At 44.3% G+C, this 15,242-nt stretch overlaps 1 protein-coding gene across 19 annotated transcripts in view; it reads left to right on the top strand.

Moving 5' to 3' along the window:
• Nucleotides 1–15,242, top strand: part of NRF1 (nuclear respiratory factor 1) — a 118,631-nt gene that overhangs the window by 93,588 nt on the left and 9,801 nt on the right. Inside the window, exons 12-13 of one of the 19 annotated variants that reach the window (XM_016148708.2) lie at nucleotides 6,124–6,225; nucleotides 6,798–12,314. The exons of 17 other annotated variants lie outside the window; for them this stretch is intronic. In XM_016148708.2, the coding sequence (XP_016004194.1) occupies nucleotides 6,124–6,179 (56 nt within the window). In that variant the 3' untranslated portion in view covers nucleotides 6,180–6,225; nucleotides 6,798–12,314. Of the gene's footprint in view, nucleotides 1–6,123; nucleotides 6,226–6,797; nucleotides 12,315–15,242 lie in introns of those variants that run through there. One more of the 19 variants, XM_016148709.2, reaches the window with a different exon arrangement.

Below are 15,242 nucleotides of genomic sequence, written 5' to 3'. Positions count from 1 at the left end.
GCTTACTGTGTACAAGCATTCCACTAAGTGTTTTATATGTTAACTTATTTAAAACACAGAATAACCCTTTGAGATTAATATTATTATCCCTATTTAATGTGGGGAAACTGAGACACAGATTTACTGACTTGACCACGTTCACACAAAGAGTGAAATTTAATTCAGTCAACTTGTTTTTAAACCACTCTGCTATGTTGCCTTTGATGTGAGTTTTTTCTGCCTGGACTGCACAACTAGAGTGATGACTGTTTCCTGATGTTGAACAAATAAGTTTAGGAATGTCAGGCCTTTCTCTTCACCCCGCCAGAGGCTGCTGCCTTTGTGCAGTTTCGCCACACAGTGTCTGTCTGCCCCAGCTGTTCGTGATAGCTGTGGAGATGCTTTAGTGGTTTCTGACGCCAAATGCTCCCCTGCCCAGCAAACAGTCCTCCCCTCTGAGCATGCATGAGTGAGTGTGAGCACACAAACGCACACATACAGGCTTCCCTTTGCTAGCCCGGAGGAGCCCATTGGTCTGTGTTTCTCCAGTTGCAGAATTCACAGAACCAACCATTCGGCAGCTGGCTGTCAGACCTAAGTATTTTCAGTAAGCAGATCACTTTGCAGTCAGTGAACATGTCTTTTTATTGTCATTTCATTAGAACCAGGAGATGTTGGGAGGAAGTAGATGATGTTCAGAAGGAAGTAAACTGAGCCTGGAGGGTTGTTTCCTCACCTCCTGGAAGCCCCTGTCCCAGCCCTCCTGCTACCTTCAATTTATGCCAGGGTTCTTCCAGCCTTCCCACCCATCTCTAGGGAAATAGAGATCAAGGAGGTGGGGCTGGGAGTGTGGGAACGGACTCAGGACAGTGTACATTTCTGTGTAGAGCAAGCTGGTGGCTAATTTGCTTCCTCTGCTCCTCAGTGCGCCATCCGCCTGGCTCTGCCTCCAGCCCTTGATTGGGTCCCCGCAGAGAGTTTGGAATGTACGTCCTTCTCCTCTGCCCAGCACCCAGAGACCATCTGTTACCTATGCCGTCCTGGTTAAGACCTGGGGCCACCTACCCTTCTCATACCCTGAGTGAAGGGAAGTAGACCAAAGGACTGGGTCTGTTTAAAAATTAAAGCTGATTACAAGGCATTTAACATTATACTTACAGAAAAAGCAGCCCTTCTCATTTCTCTTCAGTGTAATATGTCCCTCTTCACTGTGGCCCAGGCCCAGCCACAGTCCTGCTGCTGAGGATCCCCTGAAGATTCCTCAACGTAAAATGTCCTACAAATAAAAGACCCCACTCAATCTTGCTGCCCTGTAAAACAGGCATACATTTTACTACCCATTCCAACTACCAAAGCAAACTAAATCAATTTTACATATACATATTTTTAAATCCTATCTTCTCTTCACAATAAACATGTTTTTACCTTTCTACTTCCCTATTTTTCTTTGACCTTATTTTAAAGCTTTCTAAAGTATGTGTTTCCCCAGTTGGATTTAATCTCAACTGTGCTCAATGGAATACCTTTTTTAACAATTGATCCTTTTAGCAAGAGGAATGTAAGAGTAGATAGATGAGGATAAAAACATGAAGTTCAGATAAAGGGAGCATCGTTCTTGGGTGGGATCCCTGCATGAGAGATTGGAACACACATTTCTATTCTGCAAGGCCTCCCAAGTGAGACAGGATGGCCAAAAGGTCTGTTCTGTACTGATTACAAAGAGGTAAACCCAGCTTTGTCTGAAGAAGTCAATGTGTATATTTAATTTTCTCCAAAAACCTACTTTATGAGTATTATAAAACTATTAGGACATCCTTAACCTAGGGTGCTCTAAGAAATTCTATACAAGAAATTTTTGTATTTTTCTGGGATATGTAACTTCAGTCAGATACACAAATAGATCAGAGATATCTCCCATCTCCCCACCACTCTCCCCAAAAAGATTAAGAACCTCTGCTATAGAAAGCGGTGGAGTCATTTCACTTGGCGGGTATCTAGTACAGCACTGAGAGTAAAAGGAGCGGCAAAGGGAGTGGGAGGACCTGCAGGCCTCGCTAGATACTCTAAAAGCTGCACCATTACCAAGCTGTGTGATCTTGGGCAAGCAAAGTAACCTCTTTGATCCTTAACTGTAAAATTAAGATAATCATAGTTCCACACTCATAAGGTAGTTGTGAGCATTAAATAAAATTCCTGTAAAGTGCTAAGCACATAGATACATCGTAAACATGAAATTATCATCAGCTATCAGCATCAGTTTCTTCTCCATCCTTCTCTCAAATACATTAAGTTGCACAGAGAACACTATACTGTTGTGGACCCTGCTTTCCTGTCTTTAGACCACATCCAAAAGCTTACCTTATGCAGTTGCAGGGTTTATGCAGTTGCGGGCTCCAGAGGTGACTAACGTAAAAATGGGAATAGATCGGAAGCCGTTTCTGTAACCTCGAGTGAAGGAAACTGAAGGAACTTCGAAGGTGACATTGTTCAGTGGCTCCTGCATTTGGTTACATCACACTCCTTGGGCAAGGACTGTCATGCTCTTCCAGCACATAGTTTGCAGCGGTTACTGTGACCTTTGTCATTCCGAACGGCATTATCTCTTTAAATCTCACAACTGCGTTGTATTTCAGCTTCCGTCATGAGGGGTGACTTTCTTCACTCTTCCCTTATTATCATCTCTGCCGTCATCCGTTATTACTTATTACATGTCCTTTTCCAGCTCTTCTTTAAAAAATGAGATGAAATGCCAGTTCTCGTCTTGATAAACTATAAACTGCATCTCTCGTTCTTTTTCTGTGGTCTTCATCCTCTGGACACATTAGCATGTGGACTTGTTCCCAAAAGAGTCAGTGGAGAGGTAAATGTTAAATTAATTTAGGAAATATGTCAGTGTCACTCCCCCCAAAGGGTGCTGGTAGGCTTCTCTAGAGTGCATTCAATCACTTTTGCCTCAGTATTTTAATTAAAGCTTAAATAAATAAATGTGTTGAATAAATCGTAAGAGTGCAGTAAAGCACGATAATAGCTTTGAAAGGTGTTGCGCTCTTTGATACTATGATGCTGCTTGTACCTTTAATCCAAAAACAGTGAGTTCAGTGCCCCCAGGACCTGAAGCAGGCAGCCCCGAGCTACAGTGCTGTGTGTGAGAAGAGAATCTCAGGCTGAAAGTCCCCAAAGAGCAGTGCCTGTGGCGGCTGCGGGTTTTTAGGCCTCGCTCCTGTAAGGTACTTGGTCCTCTTTCCCGCTGATAGAGAGACCTGAAGGGAAACTAAGATCCTAGGATGCTGTCAGACCAGGCTGAAGCACTGCCTGTCTGTAAGAAAAAGTAAATAAAGATTCATCTGTCTGATGGCTGTGTCCCCTTTGGCATCACAGGCCTCTTTTAAATGAAGGGGGCATACTCAGAGACCTGAAAAGATTACTTCTTAGAACAGATGAGGGGGGCTCTGAGTTGTGACTCAGAAAGAGAAGAGGTGAGGGGTGCGTCCATGACGGGGCCTGCAGCTGGGGTTGACTGGGGAGCAGCAGCAGGGGGATGGATGCAGCGCCTCGGAACAGGGCGCGTCACGGGGTCCCCCATGGGCCACTCTGGGAGGCACGCTTTCTTTGCAGACAGTGTAGACCTCACTTAAGTCTGCTAACAATCATCGAGATGAATGGTTTTATTTATCTTAATGAAAACATATTGGTAGATGTCACACCAGGAAAATAACCTTTTTAGTTTTGCTGTTTTCCCTTTTAACTATAAGCGTTGAGCATAATTATTTAGGACCTTCATCTTTATCTTTCTTCCTCCAGTCTTTCTTTTTTTTGCTACTACTACTGTTACCACCACCACTGCTACTGCTAAGCAAGCTCTCTGTGCATTACTCAACCTGGGAGTAAAGAAGGTATCAAACAAGGGAAAGTGGTTATTTATTATTCATCTGATTAAACTTACTTGGTGTGGGTCACTATTTTTGCAAGGTTGTTTTGAGGAATGGTCATAACCATATTTTTACTCACTTTAGAAGTCAGTGTCATGATAAATCTTAGCAGAGGAGAACGAATAAATAGTGTTAAAACTAAGATCTTAAGGTGTGCTGTCCAATAAGGTAGCTGCTGGCTGTGTTGTGGCTATTTGAATTTAAATGCAAGTTAATTAAAGTTAAATAAAATTTAAAATTTGGTTACACTAAATTAAAGTGTTCACTAACCATGGTCTGAGGTACTGAATTTTTTATTGAATTTTAACTTACTCGTATTTAAATTTAAATAGCCACGTGTAGCTAGTGGGATGTGTAAATACAGAACATTTTCATCATTGCATAAAGTTCTGTTGGATAATGCTGTTGGATAATGCTGATCTAAAGGCCAGAGGAGAAATTCTGTGGTCTTCTGGCAAGTCGTGCCCCCTCTGTACAGACGAGGACGACACAAATACTTTATCAGTCTTGCCTCCCTGTGACCTTCTCAGCTCACGGACAGCATGGCTTTGCTTTAAAAGAGAGAGAGAGAAAAAAAAAACTACCATGTGACTGCAGTAATCCACAGCCAGTAAACAGCTGGGCAGCAGGGTTTCAAGAACTGCCCTATTTTTGTGCACCGCAGAGTCCCAAGCAGGAAAACCTGAGACAGGAGGCAGTGGCGACACCTAGACCCACTTCCTAGTCCCTTCATTCCCCAGGCCACTTGTACCTGTCCACGTCACTGCCTCACAAGTACAGATTTCTCTTCCGGGATACAGGCGTCTTCAGGCCATGCTCTGTCATGGATTTATGGTGACCCTGAAAAGGATCAAATATTCAGGGCCTGGTGGGTTACAAGGCTGAAAGAAGCCATTACCATTGGATGAATTTCAGATTTCACCCAAAAGTGATGGCTTCTTCTTTAATAGTAATGAAGCATGGCTGCTTCTAAGAAATGGGAACATGGAGTTGGGTGATGGGGCCCTCGATTCTAGAATACCAAAAGGTGTTTACAGTTCTCTGCCCCATGTCTGTTACCCACCCAGCTCTACCATGGCGCTGAAGCTTGTCCTCCTCCCTCCTCCCTTCTGAATGACCTCCTGCAGTCCAAATTGCCTTCCAGAATAGCTCTCAGAAGGAAATGGCAGTTTTTCTGACTCTTCAATCTCCTGCAAGGGAGATATGTTGATGTCACTAGTTTTAGGGACAGCAGACAGTATTTAGTCCTATTCTCTTTAGTGCCTGGGGCATCATGAGCATGCAATAACTGCTAGCTACTACCACTGTGAGTATTAAACACTCACACTGAATTGGAAGGGAATTAATCTTCCAAGGGTTCACTATTAGCACTTCAGGGACACATTCTGAGGATCTGGTCCTGTAAGCCTCCATTTGGAGGGAGCAGGTAGTGAGTCGCCTGCTGAGAAGCCTCATTTCAGAAAGCTATTACTTATGGAAGCATATTGTCCCTCAGGCATGCTGGCCAGGCAAATCCGAGGTTCAGTTTTCCGAATTATTAGGCCTTTCCTGCCCCTCATCAGACATAGCCCCCAGCAGCAGAAGGGGTTTCCATTTGTCAGGGTTCTTCAGTGCCTTTGTTTATGTCCTGCAAAGATGCTGACCTGTGGATACCTTCAGAAGGAACAGGACTGCCTCTCGAAAGTGTTTTTGTGGGTTCAGATTATCTTTTTCTTTGCTCAGTCTGCAAGTCCAGAGGGGTGTATCACCTCCCAATACCATTATAAACTGGTGTGGCCACAGGCATTCATGATTTGTACACCAGGAATTGCTAATCTAGGCTCTGCTACTTGAAGATTTAAAGACTGTTGGAAAAATGGGCTTTTTACAAAGACATGTCAGGTCTTTGTAAATACACTGGTCTTTATTCTTAGGACTCATCTGAGCCGTGGCCATATCCCTCAGATGTAGCTTTAGATGCTTACCGTGTTAAAAGCTGAATGCCTCCAGAGCTGGTTCCTCGAGGCCCCAGAGGGAATTAGCACATGTTGTCAGGCCACAATGGCCTGTCTTGGTCTGACTGTGTTAGGTATTCTCAGCTTGGGGAAACGATGAGCCAGGGACATTCTAGGCAGAGATTCCCAAGAAGGTACCTGCCATCTGGCAGATGGACACCATTCCTAGTGTCCTTAAGGCCAAGTTACATGTTTCGTTATCTCATTCTCCTTCCCTTTAGGTCCCCAGATCTTTCTGAGTCTTTGTATTCGAAAGACAGATTCTGATCTTAGATGATTCCAGCTCCTTGTAACCAAGACAGAATCTTGGTGCCACGTTGCAGGTAATATTCTGTAAAGGGATTTTTTTTTTAAGTGTACCAAAACCAGAGCCATAATTGAACAACTTTAAATGACTCCAATTAAATGGATGAAAAAGTGGGATTTTTTTAACTTAACATGTAAAAAGGGGATTACTCACTGTTCGCATATGACCTAGAATTTTATGACAGGAAAAATTCTTCAGAATGAAGTTTTAAGGTTCTTGGGTAAAGGGGACTTTCCTCTTTTTATTTATTCTTCCATTAGGATTTTGAAGGAATGTCAGTGCACTGTTATTAAATCTAATAGCTTGCACATCGCAGCCAGTATTGTTTGGGGCCCTCTGGCTCTCAGGTTACCTGTGTAAATATAGGGATTCACTTCCCAGATCTGCCATTTGCTTAATAAAGAGCAAATGTGCAGAGCCCAGCAGCAGCAGCCTGGCAGAGCAGTAATCTGAACAGGATAGACATGCTTCCCTTTGTGTGATGCTCTCTCTCCGTCCTCCTGCCAAGAGCAGGGTATCAAATGAAGGGGAGGTTGTGGTTGGAGTCAGTAAAGTGAATGTCTAAGTGGCACCTGCTTCATTCAACAGATCTGCTTTCCTGGGGCCTCCCACTGCACATCTGCTCCTGACAAAGCCTCTTTTCTCCTCCTGTTGGTGAGACTGAGAGCAAAGGCCCAGCAAGGAGACATATTGGTTTGGCTTTGTCAGCACAACTGACTGTGACATTATAATTACACCAAATCGTCATTATTAGAAAGGCCCCAATTTAGAGACTTTCAGAGCGTAAATGGAGTTTTCGAAGTGAAATCTATAAAAACATCTTTTCTGTTGTAAACCTAGCAATTGGATCTGAGAATCATTGAAGGTGTCTATATATGGAAACTGAGACACTGCTCTGAGCGAGACTACAAAGACCCTGCTATCAGATTGGCCCATAAAGAGGCATCCAGCAACTCTTCTGACTTTTTCCAGCCCAGCCTCTCCTTACTGCTTGTAGCGATATAATGTACAGCTATACAGTATTGTTCTCAAATGCTGGTAAAGTTTCTCACCTAGGGGGTGGGGGGTGTTAAAAGAAGTTTTGGGGGTGGGACAGCATAGGTCAAACAAACAAACAAAAACCTGCGGTAATAAATAAGGGAAATGTCAGGAAAATATATTTTAGGTGAATGCAGAGCATCTGATTTCAGATCGAGTTTCCATCTAAACGAAGGCACCCCTTATCACGTGTGCAACTGAAGCATATTTACAATGTGGAGTTGGCTCGCCGGAAGCTCTGGAAGGGTTATAGAGCAGCGGTCTGGCTATTTAAACTTAAAATCGAATAAAATTAGAGATTCAGTTCCTCGGTCACACCAGCCACATTTCAGGTGCTCTGTAGCCATCATATTGGCCGGCACACAAATAGTCCATCTTCACAGCGAGTTTTAATAGGAACACGGTCTCAGAGACTGGTCTGAACCTCTGGAAATGTCTTGACTGCTTATGTAAGCATTGGAGTTCCTATTTCAGCCTTGTTGGAAGGGGAAAGGAAATTTGCTTGAATGTTTTTGGAAAAAGTCCTTCCGGCATGTTACTTAAACTTCCATCTTTGCCTTTTATCTTAAAATCTTTTTTCCTCCAAGAACCTCCTATCCTTTCCCTACCCCCATCCCACCCCACCCCCCTGACAAAATAAAATAATCATTTGTAACCACGAGAAAGGACTTTAATTTTAGGACTGTCACCCGCTCCCTGCCATCCCTTTCTTAAGCCTTCATGGTCCTGCTCTTTGACTGGAGAGCACTTTTCTCCTTAAAAGTGCAAGCCTAACAAGAGGGCACGTGAACACTCGGGCGCCAAGAGTGTGTATATGAGTCGTTCATTTCGTGCACCACGTGGAGTGTAGATGGCACTCCTGGGGCCGGAACTGAGCTGGCGGCTCACCTTCCATTCTCAGCGACTCTGGAGACCAAAGGGCAAGACCTGTAATCTTGCTTCTTCCATTTGTCTGCTTCTCATAGCTGCGACGTGGTGGCTTTGACTCCTGAGAGAGAACCTATATGAAATAACAATGCTACCTCAAATTTAGATAGTGTCTTTTTTTCTCAAGAATTTAAGTCGTGTAATATAATGTTACTTATCCTCATAGCAGCCCTATGAGACAGAAGTGGCCTGTTGGTTTTATAAATATAAATAGAATCAACTCTTAGTTGCCACATACAGATTTATCTGTCATGCAGATTACTTGTGACACATTTTAAATCCTTGTACAGTTTCTCTAAGCAAGCCAGCATAAGCCTGGACCATCTCCTCCACCCCCACTCAGCTGCTGAGTACTTAAGGAATACAAATTAGTTTTCATATTAGCTTAAAAAAGACGTAATTAGGAAAGTAAATCTGCTATAAAAAGCACATCAAAAATTCCAGTTTAGAGGGGCAATATCGGGGAAATGAACTACCCTCCCTTTGGCTCAACTAAAAGCTGACTGTAAGGTCTGCTTTTTATAAACATGCATGCCGTTAGCACTCAGTGTGCTGACATGTTCACTGAACGGTTTGTAAACTCTCCCTGGGTGAATGTCAGGGACATTTTCATACGCCCAGCAGCAGTGCGTGCACGGGGGACATTCTTCCTCCAGCTGCGCCTCCGCGGCACATTCTGCCGGCTCACCTTGCCCAGTGCTTTTCAAAGTTCTGTGTTGTTGTCGGGCCTCTGTATGGCAGACTGCGCCCATTGCAAATGGATGCTGGCAGAGTGCTGCAGGGGCCCACCTTTGGAGAAGGAAGGACGCAAGCAGCGGTTGGGTGGAGGAACCGAGAGGCCGCCCTTCCAGGTGGATCCCTGTGGCGGTGGAATCCATCGCCCCGGCGCCTACTGGTTCTAGCAACCGTTGATGGTTCTGTACAGACCCCTGTTTGACTAAGAATTGCACAGTGGCGATCTCTCTCTTCTACCTTTTTTAAACTAAAATTATTTTATTAAAAACCTGTCCCTGTGAACAATGCGCTTATGGTAAATACAGCCCAGATAGGAAAGACAGGATAAATACTTGATCAAAATGAAGTTTTTCGAGGTGGATTTCTCTCTGCGTTACAGTCAAACCCTCCAGCTGTCTGTTACCACTTTCCAGTCAGCTGTCTGCAGGTGTCTCGCCGCCTAAAGCAAGTTTAATTCTGCCGTTCATGTGCTCCTAGAAGGTTTTACTGTTTGTTTTCTAAATGGTACTCTATAGACTGTGCTAAGAAAAGGGTTGAAAAACTAGGGGACAGTGAGTATTCCTTATACTAGTCTCCTTTTGTGCCTATTTGAAATTTTCTGCAATAAAAATTTTGAAAATAATAACAGAAAAATAAATCTCTGCTTCTAACTGGGTCATTCCCGATTGGGCCTCATACTCATTTCTACACCCGTTGTAAACTCGGACAGCTTGGTGACTCTCCTGAGACTGCCATCGTTTTGGCTCCACTTCTTGTTTTAAACTGTCAACACCGCACATATTGCCCACACCCTATCCACTGGTACATGGACTTTGGGGACCTCGAATGTTGTTGCCACCCCTCTTCCCAGTGATTTTTCTGGGAATGTATTGGGCACCTCCGGCCTTTCTCTTACAGTTGGATCAGATGTTACACAAGCTTTTGTTGAACACATTTCTCTCCTGCCGTTTAAAGCCCTCGCGGTCAGTTCAGCAGGCCTCGGAGCCAGCTGGTTCAGCCCCACATTGGGGGCTCAGTCTGCAGGATGATAAGCCACGGTAGTTCTGGACACTAAAGTACAAAACCCCGATTTTATTAATGTTCCTGGGCAATCCAGTAATTTCCAGAGAGAATCATGAAATTATATCTCCAAAATATATTTCGAAATACATTTACTAATAAAGTACTAGTAAAGTAAATTTACTAGTGAGGTAATGAATTCATTTTTTAGCATTCACCTTATGGGATGGGGGCAAGAGGAGTTCCCTGATGAAATCAAGCAAAGACACGGTGACACGGTCCTACCCAGACAGTGCCACTGCTATGAAAGGTATTACAGAAAATCGATTTTCCAAGATTGCCTAGCAAATGTGGAGAAAACCTCGGATGCTGAGAAGTGCCTGTCACATCAGGGCACCTGTGAGGCTGCTATTGGCTTCATGAGAATATTCAGTACTTGCCAGATGTAATACATATTTTAATCCATAAATCCTTTAAATGCACTCAAAAGCCATGGACTTAGAAAACACGGAAAAGGAAGATTAAATGTCCCGGAAGCAGCTAATATAACAGAAACGGAACCGCTGGGAGAGAAACACTTTTTCTCTGTTTCCCCCTTGTCTTGCTGTCGTGAGGGCTACCTGGATTTCCTGTTCATTCGATAGTGACGTTCTTTTCACGACCCTCCTTTCGTTGCCCTGCACGTCTGTCCTCTTTCTCTCTGGTCCTGGTTTGTTATCCTCAGCCATCTTATCTGCTGCATGCCTCCCGGACCGGCTTCTTTACCTCATTTCCTTTCACGCCCTCCCATTTCTATACTCACACACACCATGCCTGTTTTTTCATATAACAGTGGTTTTCCTTAGACATCAGTCACTGAAGTAAATTTTTTTTCAGGCCTACAAATGACAGTTTTTTGAAAGGACTTCCTTCTTGTCTGTTACCCCTAGAAATACCTAGTGATACCCCTGATGGCTCTTTAAAGACTGCAGAAGTTACTTAAGTAATTAACAATGCATGGTTTCATTTCTCATTTATTTCTATCTTTTTCTGGCACAGTCTTCTGGTTTCCCATTTAAGCCAGTGTTTTCTTGACATATACAGTTAGCTTTCATGTCCATAAACTAGAGAAGGCATTCCACTGTAAATTTTTACTTTGAGTTTTAGGAATTATTTCTCTTCCAGCAACTTTTGTGTTTTGATAATTTGGTTAACTCTTTATTTTTCTCTCACAAACATCAATATTTTTCTTCCAACTAAAGATATTTCCATGACCAACCTGGAAGGCCTTTGGGCTGAAAGATTCAGTTACAGCAAACAACAATTCCCAAAGGTTTCCCAGACTGTGAGGGCAAATGAAAGGCCCTTTCTTCCTCAGGCTGTCTGTCCTGCTCTATCTTGTCGTGGGATGGGGTGGAGGGAGGGCAGTCTGTGTTTCTGGGTGACCCTGACCGGGCCTGCAACTCTGTGATCTGCTAGGCCTGAGCCTGTTATTAATTCCTGAAGGGGTTTAGAAATGTGTCAGGTGATGACATCATATCATACTGTCCCTGGTCATATATTAGTATCCTTAAAATTGATTAGTGGTACAGTCGGGATTATTTATTCACCAAATGCACTGAATCGGCGGCAGCCACCTCGTATGTCATTGTGCAGTTCCAGTGCCATTTCTGACCATCGCCGCATTTCTGAAAGGAAGCTGCCTGCCAGTCCATCTGCCCTGATTTCATGGCTTTTATCTCTAATCTTTACATCTTTGAAGGCCTTTGGCGAATGATGTGCTTCCTGGCAGGAGCAAATCGCTCCTGAAAGGAGATCTATGCCGTCTCTGCTTGCCTTTCTGTTTCCTGAGAACCTCAGTCTAACATCTGTGACCCCAACCAGACTTCGTCAAACCTCTTATTCAAAGTCTGTTTTGAAAAGCAGCTGACAATTATTAGGTACCTACTGCGTGCCAGGCACAGTGCCAGACTCTGCTTAGGTCACCACGTCTAGTTCTCAACAACCCTATGAAACGAGTAATTAGTGTCTTACACATGAGGAAAGCGAGGCACACAAGCCATCAAGTGGCACACCGGAGTTTGGATTCACATGGAGGTCCTTCTGACTGTGAAACCTTTACTAGGAAAGAAACAGCCTATTTTACCATCACATAAAACACGCCTGAACTGCCATACAGCATTCGGCTGTACTGCCTTAAGAATGTCGTGGAGAAATCGTACTTCATTCAGGAACGGCGTAAGAGGCTTCAGGGTTCTTCATTCTGTGGAGGCCAAAGCCAGTACGAATGTGATCAAGTTTCTGAAAATCATGAAGAACGTGATCAGTTGTCATATTCAATTATTAAGCATCTACTACGTTCAATTTAGTAAGTATTCAAAGACATTGTCTTGCCAACAGATGTATACAGAGAGAAACAATAACTAATAAAAACAGGTTAGCATAGAGCTGATGCCAAACGAATGATGGAGGCAATGGAATCACAGGAAAGAGAGAGCCCAATGGGCCGTTCTGTCTGGGGTAGACCCGAGAAAGACATGGGAATCGTTAGACGAACACACTGGGATAATTGTAGGCCGAGGGATGTGTCTGAGGAAATACATGTGGTTAGGGTACACTGAGGAGGCAAATATGGTTGTAATGAGGGGGAAAAGCTGGCGTAATCCCTCAACTGTTGGCTATTTGAACTTTATTTTTCCTTAGTAGAGAGCCAGCAAAAGTGTGTGTGTGAACTTGGGCGGGATGGGATGATTGTTGCCAAACAATATTTCAAGATGCTTAGCTGTAATCTATAGACTTATTTATCAAATCTCACAATACTAAAGTGACTTAGTCTTGGGGAAAACAAATTCCACTGATACACGTGTAGTGTGTTCCATTACACAAGTGGTGACGCCACCTCAGGAGAGGTTAGGAATGGAGTAGATCAGTTCGGGAACAGTAAGTTCACAGAGTGCGCAGGGCTGTGACCCTACCTTGAAAGTTATTCTCCTTGGCGCCCACGGTAAACCACAAAGCCTCCCCTGGTGCCCTGTCAGCGAGAGACCACTATAAAACCTCATGGCCTCCTGTTTTAAGAAAATAGGGCCAACCCCCTTAATGTGGGTCAATGGTCTGCATTTTCGGAACATGCCCCCATGTCCATCACCTCGTGTGGAAATTTTAGAGGGTCCCTCTGGCTGCGGTGTGGGAAATAGACTGCAGTGGGCAGGGCTGGAGCAGGGCGATTGTACAGGGAGCTAAAGCGTAATCCAGGCGATAGATAGTGCGAGTTTGTCTAGAGTGGCCGCAGTTGGAATGACTGAAGTCTGTGTTTGTATTTGAAGGGAGAGGACCCAGGATTTGCTGATGTATTATTGCATGAGAAGTCAGAGATGACTTTTGACTCCAAAATTTTTGGCTCAGGCAACTGGGAGGATGTAATAGCCACTTATTAAGGTGGGGGTAGTGTGTTTGACCATTTGGGCTCAGGAATGATGCCCACCTGGTAGGAAAATAGAGTAGGGTCAGGGTTCATTGTCTCTTACAGGATAGTGCCCTGCGGCCGGCAGTTCCTCTAGGGATTTTGGTTTGACTTCTGTTTGACAAGGAAATCCTGGTGCTGGGACCTGAAGTTCCTGAGTCACCTTTAGCCTCTTTCTCCATTTCGGCCAGTTCTGTAAACCTTATCAAGAAGCAAGAGAGGAGGAGAGGTAGCAGTGAGCGCAAAGAGGTTAGCTCTCTCCTGGGTCCCTGCTGGCCGCAGCGGTCAGTGGGTAAGTACCCTACAGATGCCCAGTCTTATTCCTAGGATTGTACAGGGTCTCTCCAAAAAACAAAAAGGAGAACTTCAAGCCCTTAAAGTAGAATGTGAAGGGCTTCCTCTTGCTTAATCAATAGAAATGACCCAGAATACAAGCTTAGATTAACATACGCCTTCTAGATTAGGGCTAATCAGGGGCAGGCCGAGCAGATGCGAGGACAATCCCAGCCTGATTACTGTACCTCAGCATTTAATCATCTCTCTTCCAAGGGCAGCCGAGCGACTTAGTGCATGCTGGGTCTCCAAGCCAGCTTCCAGTCCCCTCCCCCTTCTCTCCATGGACACAAAGGCTGCTAGGTCAGAGACACTGAGACGATTTAATCTAATCCATGTCAAAATGGCTGTGTGTGTGAGAGAGAGAGACAGAGGCGGGGGGGTTGATTCTAAAATCCTCGCAATGGGATGGTAATGCATTTATTTAAGGTAGAGATACACTAAAACTGCCTGTAGAAAATAATGGAATTGGGATTTCAAGGCATTCGAGGTTATGACATGACCCCCGTATATGGCATTTCTCTGAAAAGCTTTTCAGATGTGTAGCTGCTGTTGCCAGTTCTTCACTCTCCAGACAGCTCTGTGTGTGAGTCGTTTCACCACCCAGTTGTAGAGGCCAGACTTACTCCTTCCTTGATTGTGAAGTAAAGTACAGAAGATGAAATCTTTAAAAGCGGTTTTATTTGAGTGTCCCGAATGTGGCATTGCCGCTTTCTGGACCCGGCGCTGCTGTTCTGAACCAGCCTGGTCACCCTTAGGCTCGCCCAGCTCAGTCCCTCAGTCTGAGGACAGACACCTGCAGAATCTCAGACAGCAGATTTCGTTCGAGAGTGTTGAAAACATTTATTGAGCTCCTGATTACTAGGGACTCAAAGATGGAGACTCCGCCTCCCTTAAGGAATTTACGGTCTCCCTGGAGACAAGACTTGCAAACAGTGATAATGACCGGTGCCTCCGCGGAGGCCAGTGCAAAGTGCTGTGGGCGCTCAGGAGAAGAGGAGCCCAGACAGAAGGAATTGAGTGTTGAAGGAAGAATGAGAGCCCACTCGAACAAGCCAAGGACACTCACTCCAGGCAGAAGTACCGGCCTGTGCACGTTGTGGAGGTGTGTGTGTTGAGAACCTCAATCAGATAGTTCACCTGGTTGGGGTGAAAAGTGGATGGGGATTCGTGGATCACCAGACTGAAGGGTTTAAATACCTGCAAAAGGATTTGGACTTTGTATCCCATGGGCCACTGGAAACCACTGAAGAGGGCAACAAGATCAGTTTGTGTTCAAAAGATCATCTGGTTACAGCAGTGTCAGACAATATGAATCTTTGCATTTGAACCTTTCTCCATTTCATTTTAGGGCAAATCTTCATTGTTACTAAAAACTGTCTAAAAAGTGTTGGACATGGATTCACATCATAGGAATCTCAAATCCTTCATAAACCAGGGTAAAAGAGACTTAGCCCTGATGAGTACGTTTCTCTCTACCCCAGCCCTACCCAGGATGGTTGCTCAGACTTAGGAAGAATCTCCCTGCTCACAGGAGTCACTGCATTTGTAAAGTGTAA

This window comes from Rousettus aegyptiacus, unplaced genomic scaffold (genome assembly GCF_014176215.1).
Source record: "Rousettus aegyptiacus isolate mRouAeg1 unplaced genomic scaffold, mRouAeg1.p scaffold_m13_p_13, whole genome shotgun sequence".
Classification (NCBI taxonomy): domain Eukaryota; kingdom Metazoa; phylum Chordata; class Mammalia; order Chiroptera; family Pteropodidae; genus Rousettus; species Rousettus aegyptiacus.
Note: the sequence above shows the minus strand (reverse complement) of the source record. Positions and strands in the feature narration are given on the sequence as shown.